This window comes from Cinclus cinclus, chromosome 2, assembly GCF_963662255.1.
Source record: "Cinclus cinclus chromosome 2, bCinCin1.1, whole genome shotgun sequence".
Classification (NCBI taxonomy): domain Eukaryota; kingdom Metazoa; phylum Chordata; class Aves; order Passeriformes; family Cinclidae; genus Cinclus; species Cinclus cinclus.
Genome location: NC_085047.1, coordinates 57,298,245 through 57,318,986, shown reverse-complemented (window position 1 = coordinate 57,318,986; position 20,742 = coordinate 57,298,245). Strand labels below are relative to the sequence as shown.

The 20,742-nt window shown below is 39.4% G+C and overlaps 1 protein-coding gene across 4 annotated transcripts; it reads left to right on the top strand.

Annotated features, from left to right (window-relative positions):
- The first annotated feature begins 3 nt into the window (after positions 1–3).
- GPALPP1 (GPALPP motifs containing 1) lies at positions 4–20,178 on the top strand. 4 transcript variants are annotated; one of them, XM_062487724.1, is made up of 9 exons: positions 4–160; positions 1,456–1,521; positions 5,532–5,673; positions 6,657–6,758; positions 10,602–10,710; positions 13,280–13,411; positions 13,643–13,807; positions 14,228–14,326; positions 16,424–20,178. In XM_062487724.1, the coding sequence occupies exons 1-9, from the start codon at positions 76–78 to the stop codon at positions 16,640–16,642; spliced, it is 1,119 nt and encodes a 372-aa protein (XP_062343708.1). In that variant the 5' UTR covers positions 4–75; the 3' UTR covers positions 16,643–20,178. The 4 variants fall into 4 exon arrangements, with proteins under 4 accessions (XP_062343708.1, XP_062343711.1, XP_062343709.1 ...); XM_062487727.1 differs by lacking the exon at positions 1,456–1,521 and having other exon boundaries at positions 10,602–10,686; XM_062487725.1 differs by lacking the exon at positions 1,456–1,521.
- Positions 20,179–20,742: the final 564 nt, after the last annotated feature.

The following is a 20,742-nucleotide window of genomic DNA, read 5'->3' as shown; positions in this document are numbered from 1 at the left end:
GGAGCGCCGCAGGAGCGGGACGGGACGAGACGGGACGGGGAGAGCAGCCGGGCTGCCCCCGGAGCCCGCCTCGCCATGGCCCGCCAGCTCATCGGCCCCGCGCTGCCGCCCGGCTTCCCGCGCCGCGCCGAGGCCGAGCCGGGCGAGGACTTCAGCCAGGGTGAGAGCACAGGGACGAGCCGGCGCTGGGATACCGGGGCTCTGCGACCCGTGTTCCACAGCGCGGGATGGATGCTCCGTGAGTGGGATACCGGGGCTCCGCAGCCTGGTGTGTCCCAGCGCAGGGTGTACACTGCTAGTGTGGCGCCTAGATGGAGCTAAACTTCCCGGGAGGGTTATTACAGTGACTATTTTTCAGGGGAAAAAAAAAAAAAAAGGCGTCACATGCGGTCTGATGGAATGCTACGCGTATGAAATGCTTTAAAACTCGTTTTAGGAAAATACTGCTTTGAGTCACTTTTTGTTCCGCTCGAGTGTCGCATTCCCTTTGATGCCTGTGCTCTTCAGCAGCTCCAAGTGTGAGATTAGTGGGTAGGAAAGGAGAGGCTGGGCCTGTGTGGAACGCTTTCTTTTGCCAAGCCAAACCACTTCATGGGCTGTGGTTTTCCAGGTAGTGTACATCAGCGTGTGGAGCAGCCTGCTGGTCAGTGGGGCTGTGATGTCTGCCAGGGTCTCATGTCAAGGGCTGTCACATCAGAAGCAGGATCCCACCGAGACCAGCTGACTGCCAGGCTGGCTCTTCTGCAGTGGAGCTCAGCTCCCCCACTGAAATTCTTGCATGTTCTCTGTCAGCAATATCTCTGGAAGCAGCACCTTGAGCGTTTGCACTCCTTGCCTTTAATCCAGGTTCGAGGCACTAGTACATATATTCAGTTTCTAGCGTTCAGTTACTCTGAAGAAAGCAGCTCTGATGGGAAAGGTTTGTGCTTCTCTGCTCTGTTAATTTTTTTCATCCAGAAGAGGGAGCAATAGCAAGCGGGACAAAGCTTCCGCATTAGCTGACACCATGGCAACATCAAGCTCTGGGTCCGGATCTCGGCTTTGTGAGGCAGCCCTGACTACACGAGCTGCCTTTTCTGGTCGTATCTGTGTTAATGGCTTATTCATATTCCATCAATACACTGATGCATGCTGCAAGTATCTGTATCGTGTATGAACAAAACAAGTTAAACTTATCCTTAGGCCATGGGTTTGCAACATCGGGTGTTTTGGCAATGTCTAGGCTAAGTTACTCAGCTGAGTTTGTACCCTCTTTGTCCCAGTGTAAATCAGGTCTGTAGTATTACAGTTGCACTGGCAACTGATCCAAGATCTGCTTGGAAATTTCTCTGTGAAGTGGGTGAAGGAATTTATTTGCCTTTGAAAACAAACAAACAAACAAAAACCCCAAACTCCAGCTACTGGCAGGTTGTTTGTTTTAATAATTTTCACAAACTTCCTGAGTTTGACTTACAGCAGTGAAATGTCCCTGTTCACCCCATGAGGCAGACTGCTGCAGTGCAGAGGAAAAAAGAAGAGCAAGTACTTTGGCATAACACACTTTGCTGTGCAGAGCTACAGCTCCATCTGGAGCCCTGCACCTGGAGTGACAAAAATCACACAGTGGGGCTGCCACCAGCACCTTCTGTGCTGTAGCACTTCTGTGTCTTAAGTCAAATGGGCCTAGAATTTGTTCTGTAACAATTTCCCTTGTGTTTTCTAACTATTTTAAGAGATGCTTCACCTTTTAAAACTGAACAGCTCTTCCGATATTTTTCTGTCGTAGTAGTCTCACTGACATTTGAGCTGCCCATTGCTTTTCTTGAAGAGCACTTGTTTTTTAGTCTACTTTCATAGTTTCTGTCTCCCAACAGCAACAAAGTAGGATTTTGAGCAGCCTGTGGCAGAGAAGACTCTCAGGCATAAGAAAAGGCTCTCAGACAGACACAAGAAATAGGAGAGTGATTATGTATGATTATGATTAGATTTATTGCTAATACATTCCTTCTGGAGACAATCCACCTGTTTTCTGTCTGCAGCCTTGGGAGAGTAGTTGGCTTGGTTTCCAGCAGCATTTTATACCCTTGTGCAGGCTGATGTGCACCACAGTCAGTAGCAAATATCTCAGCCCCCTTGAGCCCTACTCCCACCACCCCTTTGGATACGAGCATGCAGACATTTTCTCCCATAATATCTGTTGGTCTTCTTGCCATGGGACAAACCACACTGCACAGGACTACCTCTGGTGTCAGAAAAGTGATGCTGATAATACTGCTGTGACCCTTAACTGGAAACAGGATGGAAGCAAATTGTAGCTGGACAGACCCAAAAGCCCATCCCTGGTAAATCCTTCACCTTCTTTAGCATGTCCAACCCATTGGACATACTCATATCCCTATTTCCTGATTCTTCACTTCATTATGGTGCTTTGAAGCTGGTCTAACTCTGCTCCCGCTGGAGGAATAGTACTTCCTTTGGCCCATTTGTCCCTGCCTCTGGACTGTCCTTGTACCAGCAGGAGAGACGTGCTAGGGAATGGCTAAAAACAACCAGAGGCGAAGAAGGGAGTTTTGGCTGTTTCAGCATTGAGGCCACATTTGTTACAATACGGATGTGTTGATATGTTCTGGGTTATCTACCACTGTGCTGGAGCTGAAAGGCCTTGTCTGTCCTTGAGAGCTTCCCAGTACATCTCTGATGGTGTGGTAGATTACTTAGAATCCCCAAATGCAGCATAAATAACCCTGGCAAAACAAAACAAAAAGTAGCTTTTAATTTGGTTTCTGAATTGAATTGACTCAATTTACAGGCAGGTAGTCACCAGAGCCAGCTCATTAGTAGGATGGTCACTTCTAGTAGCTGTGAAACATTCACGGAAGTGTCACTTGGTCCTGATTCTCTCCTCACTATCCCCGAAATTTTCATCTCATACTTTTTTATGCCATTGTCCTGCTCTGAATTACTTTGTCACTTTTCTGTTGCTCTGCCATTGCTACATCTGTTTATTCTTCTTACTTCATTAGGTTTAGTTTCTTGACTCTTGGAGCTCTCCTCTGTTCATCCTTTCGGCTGCATTTTTCCACTTGTCCATGGATTTTGGGGAATTTCACAGACTTCTGATTAAATCTTGACCTCCCTCCTTACCCTTTTCTTTCTTTGCTCCCAGAATTAATGCTTAGCAATTTCCATTCCTATCTTTCTGCTCTTTCTTGTGGCTTCCCAAACTGTCCTGATCCATAGCTGTGTCTTTGCCTGTGCTGATTGTTAGTCTCACTCAGTGCCATGATCATATTAATTTTTAATCCCAAGTCTCTTTCCCCTCACTTCTTTTCACCATGTCCAATGACTTTTTCTTCCTCAAGCTTTAAATGCCATTTTCCTTTCATTAGTCAGTCTCTGTTTAATTTCTGGTTGTCCTGCTTAAGCTGCAGTTCTGCAAACAAACAGTTCTTTCAGGGGAGTGCTGTGATTTGCAGTGGGTTTTTTATGCCTTTTAAGTTCCAGCTTATTGCATAGCCTATGCAAACAATTTTGCCAACACAGCAGAGAGGAATTGGGATGAAAGTATGTGTGTTAGCCCTGGTGTTGAACAATGTGCCAGTGGGACCCACCCCCCCATTCCTTAAATAGTTTTGGTTTTACTAGTTCTGTGCACCTCACAAAACTACTCCTAATTTCTCTCTTCCTCTCTAGTATCAGACTCATCAAATTGTATCTGAGTTTGTTCCTTCCACTCCGAGCCTTTTCTTTTGCATTTAGAGCAAATGAAGTCTGCTTGCCTGATGTCAGGGTACCAGATGGCTGGAGAAAGCAGTTGTGCACGTTTTGTTTGGGTTTCAAGTGCTTTAATTCAAGTGGTGCTTTTCGTACTGTAAGAGGAGACTTCTTGACAGCAGTTTTTATTCCTGCTTATCATTCATCTGTTTGTTTCCTTTCATCTTGAACTTATTTTACCTTTATAGGCTAGGGTGTTGTGTTTGGCGTTTTTTTTTTTGGGTGAGGGAAGTGGTTTGTGGTTGTTTTTTTTTCCCTTCCTAATGCTGAAATAGATTTGTATGTCCCAGTTAAAACCTTTTCCATTAAAACAGGAAACAGTGAAGGCAGTTCTGCCTGGATGCTTTGTAGCTAGTGGACTGTCCTTGTGTCTTGCGCTAAAGATGATTAAAAGCTTTCTGAAGCTCACTCAAAGGACTTGATTTCTGCCTAAACTTTGCCAGCTAACAATGGAACCATAATATGCATCGGGTTGTGTTTTGTACTATCAAAAAGTTGTAGTTCTTCAACTGGAGATCTAATTTCTTGCTACCATTTATCTTTTCATCTGACTCTTGACTATTCATAAAGGGAACAATGTCTTTTCCTCACCAAAACACCTCTCTGTCCTGTAAGTCTTGTACTCAGTGCTTGAGATATTAAGAGGAGGAATGGTGTCTGGCTCTCAGGCTGTTAAATCATCAGTAGAATCAAATATCCATTACATGGGAATGTGGGCTGTTTGTACTGTATTTGTGTAAATGGGTGCCTTGCCCTGGATTGGGAAGGTCTCTTACCTTGGGACCATTGCTGGTTTTTGCTTGCTCCAGCTGACTCCTTGTTGATCAAGCCTGTGGGGGTATCTGTGTTAAGGGTCTTGTTTGGTGGGCATTTGCTGGTAGGATCAGTGGCTAAACTGCTTCTGGATCCATTGCACATGGTATTGTATCCAAATCTATGAAGATCAGTGTCTGCTGGTGGGCACAGTGCCAGAAACAGCTCAGGCCTGATAGCAGTGTTAGTGTCTGAATTTTAATTTTGTTGAGATATTACCCCAGAGGATGAAGGTTTTACTGGTGCACGAGAATTCCATCCACTGCCCTGGCCTTCTGACAGCAACAATTCTTTGAACTCATTCTCTGAATGGCTAAATCATACCCCTTTCAGCAGAGTACTTAAATCTGTCCCTGTTGTTCACATTTAGCTGAACTGGGAAAAACCTTATTCGTCATACCATTCCTAAAGCAGGCTGACAATTAATTTAGTACTTTATGGTCACAAATGCTCCCATTTAATAATTTATGGTCTCCCACTCTGGGTATGTACAGATGAAGTATTTCTTCACTAGTAAGCTTCAAATGCTTTATTAAGGTGTTTGTTTTAAATATGCTGGTTTATGCCATATCCATTGTACATTGGTTGCTGTATAAAACAGGGCTTTGTAGTCCTGTTCCAGAGTATGCTCATATAGTAATGGATTAGTAATGTCCCAAGTCAGAACGGTCCAGGGCAGGTTGTTGATGGAAATACGGTGCTGAAGGAAGTAACTTCTAGAAGTTTGTTTAGATATCTTCTCTAAATGCTAGAGAGAGCAGTGATTGAATAAACTTGATTCCAAGTAAGTATGTGTTTTGGAAATGCCATGATAGATCACACTCATTTGAAACATTTAGTAGGTATCCTTATTCAACCTGGTCTGGTAGAAGGTTCCCTGCCCATAGCAGGGAGATTGGATCTAGATAATTTTTAAATCCAAACCATTCTGTGATTTTTATGATCCCATATAACTGGATGTTCAGTTGCAGGACCAGCACTGCCTCCAGACTACAAAAGCAGCTGTAGCTCAGAAACTCCTGACACTGACGACAGCTCAGAATCTCTTCCTGTACCTAGAGACACAAACAGAGATTCTGAAGAGGAGACAGGAGATCCAGCACCCAAGTGAGTATGTTTTTGGGTTATTTTTATATTTACAAATTTAATTGCAAATGTAATGTGTCTGTCTAACATATGAGGAAGGGAAAATGTTGTATACAAAAGATAAACTGTGTACCTATGTAAAACTTCTGATTCTGTGCTGACCTATTGGACACCTTAGGGTAGAATTAAGTTATTTGGGCAAATCAGATATCTGCATTTATATGTTTTATTTTAGTTTTGCAAATTTCCATGTTTATACTAAGGACACACACAACTTACCATGTGCATAAGTATTTGGTACTTGAGTTTTGCCCTGGTTTCAGTGTACTAGCTCTCTCTGAGAGGCAGTAAGACATGTTTATGGACATGAATTTGTGCATTCATAAGGCCAATTCTAATGAAAAAATCCTGAAATGTTTAGCAAGTTACAGGAGTCTGCAGATAGTCTCATTTGTTGGGTTGATTACTCAAAATTGCTGTGTTAAGAATTTGTGTGTGTTTACTCTAAGCCTTGTATGCGAGACTTGAAGGCCATTATGCCATCTTAGTGAGTGCTAGGGTAATTATTATTCAATTTTTTTCTTTTTTTCTTAGCTAATAGTTTTTCACCTGATTAGAATTGAACAGGAAAAATACTACTTAAAATGCAGACAGTGTATAAAAATGGATAAAGAAGTGTACTGACTTTTAGATTACTCTGTGACTAGAAAAGGGTATTTCGACATTATACTAAACTTATTTTTACAGCAAAAGCCTTAATGTTGTTTTTTAAATTTCTTTTTCTTTTTTTAAATGTCAGAATATTTTTGAAGTGAATCTTATAGTCCCAGTTTTTTAATTGCTTCTAATCATTTTGCATCCTTTTGCACTGTTTCCTTGGTAACGGCAGGATGTTTAGTACAGAAGACCCTATGAAATAATTTTCTGTGGTTTTTTTCCTTTTTAAAATGTAGATAATTGCCATGCATGTCAAGGTAATAATTAAGTGAAATCTGTATTTGCAGAAAGCCAAAAAGAATTCATGAAGACTATGATGATGATGATGATGGCTTTTTTGGGCCAGCTCTTCCTCCTGGATTTAAAAAACAGGATGATTCTCCAGAGAGGTAATTAAAAGGGAATTTTATTCAGCTTCTTTTCCTTAAAACACAATTATTTTAGATTAAGTATTTTGCATCACTGTTACAGAACATTTCAGTTGTGCACTTGAGATTGAGATGATCAGAGCTAATGTTTCCTCCACTTTTTGGGAGCAAGAACAGCAATACCTTGAAACAGAGCACACAGCCCTCCTAGATCAGGTTGGAAGGAGAGTAAAAGAACTAATGTCAATTTTCTGAGATGTATTTTGGATTTCAAGTTTCCTTCATTTCTTTTGATAGGTCTCAGATCAGTGGAGAAAAAAACAAATTACAGGTACAAGGACGTGTAGTTCATTCTGGTCTGTGAGGCACTGGGGCAGTTACCTTGTGTGTTGTGCAAGACCATATAATTTGCTAATGCATCAAGGATTATTGTTTACATGTCCCTAGGTACAAAACTACTCTGAACACTGTAGGTTTCTGGAAAAGAGGCTGTCAGATCTACACAAATAAGCATTATTTATGGTCTCTCTCAGGAAGCCTTCCATTTGATTGCTTACAGTTATAAAATACTTCTCCTCCAAAATATTAGATGGATTTTCTAGACAGAACTTAACTGTGTCTCACAGCCTTTTAGTCTTTACATCAATCTGTGCACTTCCTTCTATAATTTGAAATTACAGACTGTAGTGGAATTGGTGCTTCCAAGGGGATACTTCCTGATGCGAGGTATTCCCTTGATCACTTTTATCTTCCTCAGAGCAATAGGGAGCTAGTAGATAAAATAGTACTTGCCTGTCAGGTATGAGTTTTCAGTTCCAGGGAAGTGACTCAATTTACTGTTGAGCTGTGTGTGTAATATACCATCTCAAAAGAAATTTAAAAGTTAATTTTTTTAATTTATTTTTTTTTTTTTAGTTTGAATAAATTTTATGATGCTTGGCAGCACAAAATTTATGTAACTAAGTAAGAATTTGTGTAATTAAGGTTACGTGGAAATGTCTTTCTCTTGTACGTTTGGTTACACTTCGCTGTAATCAAAAAACTCTTGTAATTGTGGGTATCATGCTCAATGGGATCATTTGGTGCTCTGATGGTCCCACAAACAGCTAATTTTGTTTTCCTTTTTCTTGTGTTCTGTATGCACAAAGTATTATTTTAATTATAAAATTGAGCAGGTTGTTAAAAATTATGTATTCTATATTTTAAAAATAAATGCTTGTAACTTCTACTATCAGCAGAGGTTGCCTTGCTTGCTTGATTTTTGACATGAATATGTACAGTAAAATGGAAGAGGAAGGGGCCATTCACTCATATTCATTCACTTGATGATCCTTGTGGTTCCCTTCCAACTCAGAATATTCTGTGATTCTGTGACATTGAGGCAAGAGTTTGCTCTGTGTCTGTGATAGATTAAAGCAGTAGAAGGCACTTGGCACTCACTGTATTGTTTTTGCCTACCTCACCATACAATTGCTCCTAGCACGCTCTGAGAAAGCAGATTGAGGAGAGTTGTTTTGCACCCAGTCTGATTCCCTGAATAGGTGGGGTGGGAATGGTGTGGTGTGTGGGAAGAACCTTGTCTATCTTCCACCCACACACACCTGGGAGTCTGGGAGGTGTGTAAGCTGTGCAGGGCACAGACACAATGCTGCTGTCTGCCTGCTGCATTGCCCTTAGCCTTGAGCAGATTGCCAGCTGCCAACTGAGCCATGAATAATTGAAAGAAGCACAGGTCGTTTGTTTCACTGTATGGACAGGCTGTTTATCAGTTCTGTGTGACATACTCGTTCTTTTAGAAAAGCTTTTATTCTCTTAACATCTTTTCCAGACTTGTCAAAGCAGCATGGCCATGATTAGGGGCAGCTGATGTGGCAATCTTCAGCTTGTTGAAAATGGTTTGAATCATTCCAGTGTAAAATATATATGTGAAAATATGTCCTTCGATTTTTAAGATTTTGTTATTGTTTATCAAAGTTAGACAAAAGTGCAGCACTCATAAATATTTCTTAAAGGTCCACACATCAAGGTAAAGAGTGAAGGTGATTTTAAAGAAAACTGTAATATATCAGAAGAATGCTGTACCCGTCTCAAAATATGCATTAGCAAGGACTTCCAAGTCCAACAACAGAACAGTCTTTGCCATATATGAAATCCAATATTCCTTAAATTAACACTTAATCCATAAGTTTGAGGGGTATGTTTGACTGGTATAGGTTCTGAAATTGCGTACAACAGTAGAATGTGTTTACCAGTTATTTATTAGCAGTTAATATATTATTAGAGTAAATATATTATCAGATTTAAAATATTACTAGTATTTAGATTCAATTAACCTGTTCAGAGACCTTTTGGACATCCAGGAAACTGTAAAGGATCATGTTACCTGTGTACTGGTGAGGAAAGACCAATGAGATGTTCATGTGGGGGAAAAGAAAAAGCATAAGAAGTGGAAAGCATGGGAAGGACGAATATGAGAACTATTTTTCTGTTCCCTAAAGAACCTTTAAGCTGTGACAGAATCAAGACAAGAATCAAGAGCATTTGAAATTGCTTCTTTTTCACAGGCTGCACAGATACAGCCCACAACAGAGATGTTCATATATATTTCAGTAGAGAACTTTTTTTATAATTTGATTTATCTGTCTCTCTATGCAGAATAAGGCTACTTGTATACTAAAATTAAAGATTTTTTGGGGGTGTATCTGTGTAAGTTTAAACTTAATCTCTTTAAATTACATTAGGAATTTAAAACATGGTCTTAACAAGAAAGTAGTCAGGAAGGAAAGAAGGAAGATGAAACTGCAGCAGCTCTGTGGGGGTGGAACTTCAAAATTAACCAAGGCTCCTTGACTGGCTTTAAAATCTCACCAGTGCTCAGTACTGGCCTGAGCTCATATATATTGCTCATGTCTGTATATCTGTGGTTGGTTCTTCAGTGAGAATTTGTGTATTTTATTTCCCCTGTTTAAACCCTGACAATAATATCAGTACAGCATGGCTGTATTGATTAGATTACCTGGGATTGAGTAAAGGCCATAATTAGCAAATTCAATTCAGCTGCTGTTACTTTTGATAACCTAAAGCTCACAACTGAAGATCATAATAAACAAAGTCTGCTGTTACTTTGGGAGGATACTGTCACTTGGTTATGACTTCAAGTGACAGCTATTTGAGTTTTTAATTAGTTTTTATTAGCTTTAAAGAATATTCTGCTGTATTATTAAGAGGAACTCACATACAAAAGACTTTCAATACAGCAAGCACAGTTTCTTTGAGTTCAGTTTATAGTATTCTTTTTACCACTGAAAAGAAATTCTCACCTTTCTGTGTTTGTGGAGACAGCTAAGTCAACATTGCTTGCAGAGCTGCCGCTTAAAAACAAATCAGTGAAGTTACCTGGACTCACAAAACTTTTCTTCTCTCTTTCCTACTTGAAGGTGAAATAAAATCAGAGCAGTTCAGTTTCTGCTTATTAAAGGACAGTGAAATGGAGGTGTGAGACAAGAACAAAATTTGGTTTGTTGATTGCAAAGGAGGAGCATGTATTTGTCTTACCACCTTTCATTGCTCTTGAATCTGGTGAAGGAAACTAGGGAAGAAAAATGTGGCTTTCTTTGACTACATGCTGGGACTTTCCTGGGTTTTTTTGCATCAAAACTGTCAGCACAGGTCCTCCTGGAAAACGGAGACACTCTTATTCAGTTATCTGCAGGATATGTGCACTGGGGCACACTTGGTGTGGGGAGGAAGGAAAGTCGTACTTATCATAAATGTTTGATTTTTATTTTTATATTGATCTGTTATATTTTTCCCCTCAACTGTAAAACCAAGATTGTTTTTTCCTTCCCCCCTGCCACTGTCAAGGCCCATTATAGGTCCTGCATTACCACCTGGCTTTAAGAAATCTTCAGAGGACACCGGGAGTAGCAGATGCTTCATAGGACCTTCGGTTTCATCAGAATCCCGTCCCCAGGTTTGTGAAAAGATGAGCCTTTTGTTTCAGAAAAAGCTCCCTGAAATGGTTGAACAAGTTGCAGCCTGAAAGAGACTACCAGACATACTTCTCAGGATTACAGTTTAATTTTGGACCAGAAAGTGTCTGGCATATTTTTTCTGAAGTCAAATACTGGAGCATAAATAAGCCTTTAAAAAAAGAGAAATCAAAAAGACTGGTCTGGTTTGTTGTGTTTTTGCTGTTAAATAGGTGGTGCACTACCTGAACACAAGCAATCTTGGCATCCTAAACTGCAGGCAGAAAACACATCTTCACCTCCTTAAAAATGTTTACTAGTGGCTGCAACCTTTAAATAAGTTTATCCAAAAGCACACACTCAAGAATGGCATTGCAGTGTCACTAAATTGTTCCTAGCAATTGCAGGATGATACCTGTAACTGGTAGCGAGGTAGTGGAGGACAGTGACACTGGGACACCTCTTCAGTTCATGTTTTTTGACTTTTCTGGTTATGTTAGGTAAAAACTAGGTAGAAGTTCTGTAGTCTGCCATCCATGGTTGCAAAATAATTCATGTGCTACTAAAGAACATTCAAGAACAAGACATATGATAAAATACAGCTGTGGGGAAGATTGAGCTTCCTACAGGAGGGCTTCCAGTACCATTCTGAGGGATCCAAATTGCCTATGGGAGGGCCTGGCAGGTAGAGAGTAACACTTTTACAGAAGATCATGCCCTTCTTGAGCAGCACCTCTTAAGCCAGGCAAGAGACCCTAAGACACCAAAAATGGTGCTGGATACCAGTGCTTAGACAAGTGAATCTCTCTCATGCTATGATAAACTGAATATTAATTTCCTGGGAGAGAGAATGAATGGTTATTCTGTTTATTTTTCGAATACTTACATTTCTACATTTAACTCCCAGACACTATGGAAGATGTTAGACATGCTAGGAAAGAAGGATGCAAAGGCTGCTCTGAAACTTCACTTTTTTTGTTAGCAGTTGCAAAGCATGTAATTCTCCAGCCTCCTGCAGTGAGTAGTGTTGTAATTCATCGTGCAGAAAGATTATCTGACATTTCGGAGCTACTCATCGTCTTATAACTCCAAATAATGATTAAGCAGTTTATCATAGTGACAAACCTCTTGAGGCAGAGATGTCAAAGCCAGTCTGTTTTTATATTTTGCAAACAAAAAAGTCTATTTTCTCATAAATACATCTTCTAGCATCAGCTTTTTTACTGGTATTACAGAACTTACCTTTTTTCTTTTCCTAATAATTATCTTTATATTACCTCCTCCTAATAATATTATTTTTCTTATATTTTCTTATTATATTTTCTTATTATATTTCTATTTTGAATATGAGTAATTTCTTGTTGGCTTTTTAAAAACTTTATTTAATTATTTTATATTCAAATACATCTTTAGAGGCATGCTGACTCTTCACTTTGCTTTAGTGAATCTAATGACTCATTACCTTGTGCTTTCTCAAGTAATGCTTTGTGCTTCCTGATGACATAGGATGACATAGCCTTGTCATCCTATTCCCATTGCTTTATCATGCACAGTTGGACTGTAGCAAAATCTTTGCATTTTTGTAGATATTGGGTGCCTTAGCTTTGCTCCCAGGGCACTGTGGCATCACCATTTTCTGTCTAGTTTTGCTTGCATCCACATCTGTACTGTTTGAACTTGGAGGAAGGCACCAGTGAGCTTTCTGTATGACCCCTGGCAACTAGGGATATTTTGTATTGACATCTAATCCCTAACAAACTTACTTTTTTAGCCCTTCTCCAAAAAATTGCTTAGAATGCTATGTCAGAATCATGGAATCATTAAGTTGGAAAACACTTCCTGGATCATTGGGTCCAACCTTTGACCCATCACCACTTTGTTAGCTAGACCATGGCACTAAGGGCCACATCCAGCCATTTTCTGAACAGTTCCAGGAATGGTGACTCCACCACCTACTTGGCAGCCTGTTCCAGTGCTTGATAACTCTTGCAGTGAAGAAATTCTTCCTGAAGGGATCCATGAGGGATTGAAGAAGTGAATGACAGAGCCAAAGGATTAGCTGGAGATGCTGTACGCGCAGCTTGTGCCACTGGTACCCTACCTTGCACTTTAATATTTCTAGCATCACTGAATGTGAGCTCAAGACAGTTCTTGCAGTGTGAAATTGTGATCCTTTTTAGGGAAATGCATCTGAATGTTGCTAGTGATGGTAAAGCCCAAAATATGGAAGTTGTATGCTTGTGTGTTCTAAATTTACCCATGGCCACAGAGGCTGCATGCAGTGCTCTGCATGCAGAGCAATGTAAAGTAGCTTTGTGTGCTGCCTCTGCCTTTACCACCAGTCTTGCCTCAGACAAGAGATGCTGCTTTTGGCAAAATGGAGATGAAATATCCATGTTCAAGTGCTAGAATAGGACTAATCTGGAGTTCTAATCCAGGTTTTTGTTGTCTGGGAGATGCATTGCATTAGGTTCATATACTCTTCTAGACAAACTCCTTAATTCTGTGAAGCTCAAGTGTTTCTTGATGCTCTTAACACTATGTTTGAAAGAAATGTTTTCTTTTTGGAAGCTGACAGATAGCGAGGATGAAGACAATTTTATAGGCCCAATGCCTGCAAAAGGACCAGTGGAATCTGATGTGGCTGAAGAGTTTGAACGCAGAGCTCAGAGAATGAAAGAAAAGCTTACTTCAGCCGACAGTGTAAGTTGGATTTCTTAATTTCTAGTATTTTATTGCTGGAGTGTATTTGTCTTTCTCTTCACCTGTTTCTGTGTAACCCTGGTTGCAGTTCTATTTGGGATGCTACACGTGTGTAGGTGTTAACACAAAGAAAAACAGTCTGTGATTTCTGCTGGAAGCCAAGAGATTTAGACAATCATTTTTGATTATGCTTTTTTCACTCTTCCCTCCACCCCTACTTCTTTTGCAAAGGATGAACCTAAACAAGTTACCAGGGAATCATGGATGACAGAGCTTCCACCTGAGTTGAAAAGCTTTGGATTTGGCCCAAGAACATTCAAAAGACGAACTGATGACAAATCAGGTGATAGATCTATTTGGACAGATACTCCAGCTGACAGAGAGAGAAAAGCCAAGGTGAGCATTTATTTATTCATTCATATGTACTTGCAGGCAGTAGGTGTTACTGATGTTCTGTGAAAACAAAGTAAAGATACTGTGGATTGTTCAGTGAAATTTTCTTTCCCAGATTTTTCTTTGTTATCCAAATTTACTAATTCAGGGTTAAAGGTAAAGGCAATGAAGTAGCAACATTAAATATCATTGATATGCATTTATTTCTGCTCTCTTTTGCAGTCGTCAGATACTCTGTGTCAGCTCATTGGCTTTCCAATTAGCATGTCCAGTTTCTTCTCCTGTCAAGCTGAGCAGAAAATATCTGATGGCTTCTATCAAGGACTTTACTTTCCAAATTTAATTAAAGTAGATATTGATTTGCTTGCTTTTTACTTCAGACATTCTGATTACTGTAACATGTGGTTTTCTTCTACTCATCAGGAAAGAGAAGAGGCAAAAAAGTCAAGCAGTAAAGATAATGAAGAAATGGAGTTATCTGGGAGGGACAAGAGGCTTATTGAGCAGGTGACTTCGTACAATGTAAGTGTAATCACAGAATACTTCTATATCCTTTCGTTCTTTACTGTTCTAGTTCTCATTTCTAGTGCTGCTGGTTTCCATGGTGATGCCACTACAGTTTCCCTTTTAGTGCCCAAACCTACTGCTATTTTAAGACATTAGAACACTTGGCATTAATGTCAACAAGAACAGGATTGGGTCCTCTCCAAAGTGACAGTATTTGGGTTTGTGTATATTGCCTCAGTTTTAGATGGTGCTTTCCTTCAATCATCCTCATGTCAGGAAATGGTTGCTGGGACTTTAATTCAAATATTAGCTTGCTTCACCCAATTACTGACATCCTAAGAATTAAACAGTAGTGCTGGTTTAACTTTTGGGCCAACATAATGCACTAACCTGAACGAGGCTTGATGGGCTAAGCAAGTCACTGCATTAGTTGCCCTCTGTCATTAATTACATTAACTACTCATTACAGTAACTTTGTTACATGTAGTTTTTCTCAATCTCTACAGGAGCAGATGATGTTCACAGACAGATGCTGATTACTAGAAATCTGAACTCCATGTCAAATTCCCTCTCACTTTTCTCTATGTCAGCTCTGTCCCTCAGAGTGTGTAGGCCACTGCGTGCCTTACAATTCTTACTTCCAGTTCTTCCCTGATGCATGGCCTGAACTCCTATGGAAGAAAGTCTTGTCTCTTGAGAGGACAATTAACTTGAGAATCACATCTTTGCCTTACTTTACATGTTTATCTGGCACTTCTGATAATTTATTTGCAGTTCATTAAATCATATGTTTCTCCTGCCTTAGAGACTTGCAAATCCAGAGCTATTAGGATTCTGTCTTAAGGTTCTTCTTTAGTGTCTGTCTCTACTGTCATTATGAATATAGTAGAACAATTTTTATGTAAAACTATGGGGTTTCCTCTATGCCATTGATGCATAATAAAACATACACAGGCATTTGCTCTTTCAAATATTCATGGAGTTGTTTCAAAGTTCAAGAACAATGTTTCTTGGGTTGTTTTGTTGTTTGTTTTTTCTTTTCTGTTGAATCAGCTCTTTTCTGATTTTCAGGTGTTTGTTTTGGGTATTTTTCTTTTAAAGTTTTTTCATCTATTATTTTCTATTTCTTTCTCCACTGACATTTACCAAGGATTTTTCACTAGAACAGATTTCACTCTTAAAGTAATTTCTTCTTTCGATGCTAATGTAACATACATTCTTTGGTGCAATTTTTTCAACACTGACACAGTTACATCATGCATCAGTATTGTCTGTTTTCCATGGGAATCTTTTCTTAATTCATGCATAAGATATTATTTGCATGTGATGTGGTGCATGTTTGCACAGGAAGTGAAGGAAAACCATGAGAAAACAGCTGTTCAGCTTCTGCGCTTTTTGATGAGAGAGTTGGTTTAGATACACAAATGCACTGTATGAGTAAGTGAGAGGCCTCATGGTCTTGTGAGAGCTAATCCTGCTCCTGTGTGAAATCAGCAGAAGTTTTATGTTGTGTTTGAACTGGATCATGCTCTCTAGGAAATGCAGCTAAAGCCCTTGAGTTGGCAAAACACATGCTCCAGCTCAAACCTGTGACTTTGTCCTGTGAGCTTTCAGCAGATGATTTAAAGTTAGGAGCACACATTTAAAAACCCACTGTAGTGCATGAAAGATTAAAAGGATGTCTAGCTTGTTCCTGTGCCTAGCAGTGACCAAATCCAGGTGCTCAGGGTATGTGTATAGGAAACTAGGCCTGTACTTTGAGATATTTCTTTTGACATGGTGTCTCCATTCTGCCAGTAATGTCAGAGCAACTTTTATATTTCTTTTGCATTAAGTTTATAATTTATCTGCACTGTCTGTAGAGATTCAACAACATCATGGCTATCTACAACATTATGGCCATCTACATCAGTGAATTATTAGTATTTTGGCCTATGCAAGATTGCTCACACTTTCTACTCTATGTATGCTAAATTTACCATTTTATATCCAGTTACTGAGCTGTCTTTTTCTGGAACTCTTGGCCTTCCTGACTCCAGTCTTTCCATTTGGATTTTCTGTATGTTGTTGTTGATATTCATTAATACTTTACTTCCTCCTCATTTTTTCCAGGAGTCAAAGAGGTCAGAGTCTCTCATGGACATCCACCAGAAAAAGCTGAAGAGCAAAGCATCTGAAGAAAAGAGCAAACCTCAGGAAAGAAGGCCATTTGACCGAGAGCAGGATCTCAAAGTCAATCGCTTTGATGAAGCACAAAAGAAAGCTCTTATAAGAAAATCCAGAGATCTGAATAGCAAATTTGAGCACAGTAAAGGCAACATGTTTTTATAAAATGAAAGCATTAAGCTTTTTTGAAGTGAAGTCAATTAAAATTTGAATACTTGATTTTTGTAAGTATTTTTCTGTAAATATTTGTATGCAAAATAAATATCCTGATGTTTAACTATTTTTCCTTGTCTGTAAATACTCTCTTAAGGAGGATCATCTGTACTAAAACTAAACTAGTAGAGGTATGAAAAAGATATATATAAATTTGCTACTTTAAAACTCTGAAATATTTTTTGTTGTTGTTATTGTTAGCATAAAAATAATTAATTAAAATAGGTTGAGTTTTTGAGGAGCTCTATATTTAATCTTGCAATGGAGTTGGCAGTTTCCTCTTTTCTCCTGCCATGCCTAAGGTGCTCTTTCTGAGCCTGACCTGAAGGCTGTGGAAAAATCCCCTTTACATTTGTGTGCAGAACATTGCTTGATTGGAGTTCCTGCTGGGAAGTATAAACTCAAATGATAGCTTTTACATTTGCCCAGTGCTTTTATTTCTGTGATTCTGTGTCTGTACATAAATACAGGTTTATATGTATGCAGTATAGTTTCTGTACTGTAGCAGGAAGAGCTAGGGGTAGCAGGAGTAGTAAAATCTCAAGGTTTTCAGAGTTAGTTGTAAAATGGTAGTATATGACAAGAGAAAATCTAACTTGAGTTTCAATTTGAAGGGATTGTCATCAGCAATCCATCTTTTTTTAAGCACATACAATGTGAAAATCAAAATAAGGCTTATTTTGTCCATTAATTTGCAGACCAGAACAGCTCTTCTGTAAGGAAGGAAATAAATCTGGCATTTTAAAAAAGTCTGCATTCATGTTTAGAGTTCTTTACCTCTTCTGTGGATTACCAGCAGAAAGGGCTGTTAAACCTTGCAATGGGCTGCTCAGGGAGGTGGTGGAGTCAGCATCCCTGAAGGTGTTCCAGAAACAGCTGGATATGGCACTTGCTGCTTTGGTCTACAAGGTGGTCATCAGTCAAAGGTTGGACTCAATGATTTTGGAGTCTTTTCCAATCTAAATGGTAGTGTGTTAATTATTTAAAATTAGACCTGTGCTTTTGCCCTTTGTCTCAAATGTTTGGGATTCTTCTTAAGCAGTCACTGAAAGTACCTACACATGAAAACAATTTTATATGTGAGAGGCTGATAATTTGTTTGGCAGTATAAATACTGTGGGGTTTGCTGTAATTTGGAAAAAGGCTATCCTGAGAAATGGTGCCTGGATTGCTTCATGTTTAATGGAGCAGTGACCTAACAAGCTCCAGAAATGATTAGTTAAAACTTGGTCTTATTTTATTGCATTTGTGTGTGAGCTGGAGACACAGGCTTCATGTGCTGAGAAGTCTTGGAGAGTTTCCAATGTTGCAAATGAGTGCTTACATGGAATGTATTTAGATACCTCCTTTTTATTTTTTTTTTAATGGACGATTTATTTTGCCAGCTGAAAAATGTGCTACCTTCAGGAAAGAGACTCATTTTGTATTTGCTTTTTATCAGTTTTCAGTTTCTGAGCCTTTTGTTTTGAGGTGAGAGGAGGGTTTAAATAAGGGCTATTTATTTTTCCTCCCCTAATACAGACTTCTCTTACCTCAGGCTTTTTTAACTCAGCAAGCAAGGCCTTGTTAAGATTCTACTGTCTGAGCAAGTGTAGTTTTCTTTATTGGAAAAGCAGTATTAGAAGTGTCTGGGATTTTTTTTTTAGGCAGCTAAAGCATTGACAGGGTGAGCATGGCATGACTAGCTACATCTTCACAGTTGAGAAAAAATTACTTGATGAGCACATCGTGCAGTCCTTGCTCCAGTCCTTGCTGGAGTCTGGAACAAGGATGAGGGCTGCTTGTATAAAAATCTTGTTGTCATTCTGTGCTCTGTTTTGATTTTTCTTCTTTGTCCCCTCCTCCTCCAAACTGAGGACCAGTCCTCAGATGTCACAGATGGCCAGATCCAGTTGGCTCCTGCTGTTTGCTCTCTGCCCTGCCTGGCCTCACGGTCTCCTGCTCTGTCCAAGGCCACATTGGAGAGGAGGCTCTCATAACAGGTGTGCATCAGCCCCTTTGCCATCGTGCACTGCTCTTCCATCTGTGTGATTTGTGGTTCCGCTTAATGAAGCCTTGGTGTGAGCTGGTGACTCTTCTTTTTTTTCCTCCCCTCTCTGTGGCAGCTTCTTAAAAACTTGACGATATCAGTGTTATGAACTTGAGATGGGGGAAAGTGGAGTTGTTGAGAGTTCAAGTTAAGCTTTTCATTACTTTTTATAAATTGTAAGAACCTTTGAACTGAATTAATGCACCTACTCATCTCTTACTCCATGCCAAGCCCTTCCCTCAGATAGGTATTAGAACAAGCAGTAACTCAGTGAATTACAAGCTCTGTAAGCTTTTATGAGAAAAGATGAGACATATTCTACAGTTTGGACAAGTTGTAAAGTATTTCTGCTGAAATGTTAGGAGGTGTTTTTTTCAGAATCTCACTTGAAAAACCAGAATCTATTTCACAGAGAATCTTCACCATAATTACTATGCAGTGTTTCTGGTAACCAGCTCCCAACACAGATTTAATGTATGCTGTTGCTATTCTGCAGTGCCAGCCTGCATCACAGCATATTGGCTCCAGGCATATCAGGAAACCCTGTTTTGCAAAAAGAAATGTTAGGGAGGTTTTCCTGGATGTGAAAAGTCTACCAGCCTAGATTTTAGTGTGCTTGCCTTTGATTTGTGCTGGCATAGATGTCCTTTATTTACACTGATGGTGAACTTTCCTGCTCAAGAGTGAGGTCTCCCTCTTTCTGAAATGTTAAATAGGTGTGTAATTCATAATACAGTCAATAAAAAGAAGGCTTTTGTGGTAGGCATATGATAAATCAGATGTTTAAAAGGAATTTTAAGGAACATTATATGTTAATAACAGAAAGGAAAGGGAAAAGAACCAAAAAAACAATTGTTGACTTTGCTGTTACCAAGGAACAATTAAAAGCAATAAAGACATTTCAAGAAAACTTACTGATTGCTTTCTATGTGTCTTCAGGACAGATATATTGAGCTAACATGCTGTCTGAGATGGAAAATTTTGTTAGAATATGATAACAGTAGTACCTGGGTAAAATCTCTGTCTATGCTCTTCCAATGTAAACACCTATTTGTGGAGTTATTTTTTGCTTTTGCTGTTGCAGAATGGATATTGGTGGATGCCCTGTGCATGCTGGCTTTCCTGGGATGAACTGCATTTCCCAAATAATCAACAGCAATAGAAAAGTATTTTATTTAGGTCTTTGATGGTATCATATTGATAGCACTAAAATGGCATTGTAGAAATATCTTTCTTCTAGAAAGAAACATTGAGATGAAACATTGGCACATTTATGTCCAATAGGAAAGGGGGTTTTCCACATAAAAGAAGATTTAAAATGCTCCAGAAGGTTCCAAGAGTCCAGGTTTAATTGAGCTTGGGACATGTTTTATTTCTGAAATGTAAATTTGTTGCTATTTCTCTCCAGCCAAATATAAATCACGTGTTGATTTAAGAGTCATATAGCATTAAAAATCAGAATCTCAAAACTTTCTGTGCATGCATCCTCATCTCTTGCCACCCACCTTGTGTACAATGGATATAGTTTCAAACTGCATAATTACCTAATTCTCAAATAAAACACGTGCGTGTGTTTTCCTGTCCTTATGAACTGCATGCAGTAGTTTATATGCTGGACAAAAAAACCCAACACTGCAGTGTCTTTCAGACCACCTCTTCAGATTTTTCTCATGTGCTCACAAAGGTGGTTGAGGAGCACAGTTGTGGCTCCCCGTTGTTGTGCACCTCTGAAATGCATCTTTCTGATGATTCCAGCTCTGGCAGATGTATAGGAAGTGGTGACCCACAACAGTAACTCACACAAATGTGGCATTTCTGTTCTTTTCAAACATGACATGAAGGTTGAGGTATTACCCATTCAGACCTGATGTTTTCATAGCAGCCATTTCCGAGTCCTCGCTACAACAACCACTGATTCAGTTCATTTGTTTTCTTATATTGGTTGTTAAACCAGTAATAAGTCCCATTGGTCTTTGAAATTTCACCCATTTTGAATCAGCATGGAAATCAAGCTGTAGTTTTA

Bases quoted from the DNA above. Each gene is read 5' to 3' on its own strand.
- GPALPP1 (XM_062487724.1), top strand. From the start codon at position 76: ATGGCCCGCCAGCTCATCGGCCCCGCGCTGCCGCCCGGCTTCCCGCGC. The intron at 161-1,455 runs GTGAGAGCACAG...TTTGACTTACAG, and splicing joins GGGCGAGGACTTCAGCCAGG to CAGTGAAATGTCCCTGTTCA. The intron at 5,674-6,656 runs GTGAGTATGTTT...CTGTATTTGCAG, and splicing joins ACAGGAGATCCAGCACCCAA to AAAGCCAAAAAGAATTCATG.